The 2,109-nt window shown below is 38.0% G+C and overlaps 1 protein-coding gene across 1 annotated transcript; it reads right to left on the bottom strand.

Annotated features, from left to right (window-relative positions):
- Positions 1–129: 129 nt before the first annotated feature.
- LOC107579566 (kallikrein-7-like) lies at positions 130–1,764 on the bottom strand. The gene is made up of 5 exons (XM_016265380.1): positions 1,454–1,764; positions 1,219–1,369; positions 994–1,132; positions 526–789; positions 130–415 (listed from the first exon to the last, which is right to left on the bottom strand). The coding sequence occupies exons 1-5, from the start codon at positions 1,515–1,517 to the stop codon at positions 260–262; spliced, it is 774 nt and encodes a 257-aa protein (XP_016120866.1). The 5' UTR covers positions 1,518–1,764; the 3' UTR covers positions 130–259.
- Between the last annotated feature and the right edge of the window lie 345 nt (positions 1,765–2,109).

Consider the following 2,109-nt stretch of genomic DNA (forward strand, 5'->3'; position numbering starts at 1 on the left):
CCCCCCCCCCCCCCCCCCAGTTTATTTTTGTTTAACAAGGATGTGGTGGTGGTGGTGGTGAGCTTTAGCAGTGTTTGAGAATTAAACAGCCCCCGGTTTCGCTCTCTCTGAAGTGGTGCTTTAGAAAGAAAAAATGCAGAGTCATTGCTTATTGTTCTTTTCTCAGTTTTATTGACAAGTTTGACAGCGAGCATTCACATGGCACCATAAAAGCTGAGCTTGACATACTGCACAACAAAACAATGCATTTTCATAGGCATCAAGCACCTCCTTTGATCACCTCCTTGATCCAGGATCTGTATTTTGAAATTTCAGTGTAAACATTGGGAACATTTGGGTAGTCACAGCGTCCCATGTTGAAAGAGACAATTCCCACTGCTGTCCCACTGCACACCAGCGGTCCACCCGAATCACCCTGCAATGACAATGCATTTGAGATTGATTTCAGACACATTTTATATTGAGTCCAGAAGAATATAGACTCACAGAATATGAACTTCCTCCAAAATATTGCTTTAGACGTACCTGGCAAGCGCCACTTTTGGTCCCGAAACCCCCAGCACACAGGACGTGTTTGGGGAGATTCACTCGCACTTTTTTCCACATTGTCTGGCAGATGGAGGAGTTGATAGGTGACACATCTGTCACCAGCAGATCATTCACCACATTTTCCTGTTCAGTTTGACCCCATCCTGCAACCTGGCACTTGGTCTTTGGCTTCAGGGGTTTGTCCTTGCTCGGGATTTTGATGGTTTTCACACCTTTGCCTGTTTTCAGCTTCTTGGACAGCTAAAATTTCACATATGAAAAGTGTGGTCTTTGTGATTACCATTAATGGTTTGTTTAATCTAATTATTTAATTTATAATTAAAATGTAAATTTATGTATTATTATTAAATTCTAAAATAAAATTTAAGTATTTAATTATACATTTATATTTAATAATAAACTTAATATTGTTAATATATTTACATTTATTTATGAATATTGTACCTTCAGAAGCATGATGTCATTCCCAGTTTTGGCATCTTTGTAGGATGGGTGCTTATGTCTATTTTGCACTGTATATCTTCTCAAATGTGCTCCTTGTGGACTGATGTTGTGGGTGCCCAGGATCACGGTCATGTTACCACTTTATTCATAACAGGAACATAATTGCATATTAGTAAACAGTTTTGTTGAACACCAAACATATTCCAGATTAACAGTTGGTTTTACCTTTTATCGCAGTGTGCGGCTGTGAGCACATAGCTCGGGTTGATCAGGAATCCTCCACAATTGTGTTTTCCATCAATCTGCACTGATGCCATGTACAGCATGGAGTTCTTCTTGGCTTTTTTGCCATTGATGATATCAGCTCCAAATGTGCCTAAGCAAATAAAAATGCACGTTTGAGATAACAAAAAACAGTTCAGTTATCATTTTATAATCAGTTAAGCATGATTTTACTAACCAGTCAGTATCAAGCTCGTCAAAGCCACTGAGAGCAACAGGCCATACGCTGCACTCATCTTCATAACGCGCTGCAGGTACGACCACCACAGTCATTTATATAGCTCTCTACCACATGACATTCAGTGATGACGCAAGATGCAGAATTTGCTACTTTACTCCAAATATGTTTTGCTTTCCTTCGATACAAGATCTGCTCCAGCATATCTTGGTAAAACTGATGTCTTCAGGTGCAGTTTAATTTCTTTGGCAGCATTGCTGTAGACTATTTCTGATGGATTCCTGTGAATGCTCTTTGGGTTTGATCAAACCTTTTATGAATAGGGTGTTCCAGATTGGGACAAATCTTTTGTTTTGAAACTATTGTATTAAAAAAAATTCAAAGTTGCTTTTAAACGCATCAAATGTCTTTTATCACTGCTTTAAATGATGGCCTGCCCCTTTGTGGTCTTGACCTTCTTTACAGTTTTCAGTTATGACGGGCAAAGTTTGTGACCCTGTTACTATATGTATATATTCATACTAGAAAATAAAAAAAACACAAATGTGAGTTTTAAATTGTATTTGGATTCCCAATGTTTAGTATCATCCAAAAATCAATTAGGAAAAAAAATTCAAAATCAACTTTTCTGAATGTTAAACACCTCCTTTTACTGA

The sequence above is a fragment of the Sinocyclocheilus grahami genome, unplaced genomic scaffold (assembly GCF_001515645.1).
Source record: "Sinocyclocheilus grahami isolate Dianchi unplaced genomic scaffold, SAMN03320097.WGS_v1.1 scaffold18176.1, whole genome shotgun sequence".
NCBI lineage: Eukaryota > Metazoa > Chordata > Actinopteri > Cypriniformes > Cyprinidae > Sinocyclocheilus > Sinocyclocheilus grahami.

What these genes read in the sequence shown, in the direction of transcription:
- LOC107579566 (XM_016265380.1), bottom strand. Translation starts at nt 1,517, where the DNA reads ATGAAGATGAGTGCAGCGTATGGCCTGTTGCTCTCAGTGGCTTTGACG. An exon ending in GCCGCACACTGCGATAAAAG is followed by an intron (nt 1,133 to 1,218) that starts GTAAAACCAACT and finishes TTATGAATAAAG; the next exon opens with TGGTAACATGACCGTGATCC. An exon ending in ATGACATCATGCTTCTGAAG is followed by an intron (nt 790 to 993) that starts GTACAATATTCA and finishes GTGAAATTTTAG; the next exon opens with CTGTCCAAGAAGCTGAAAAC.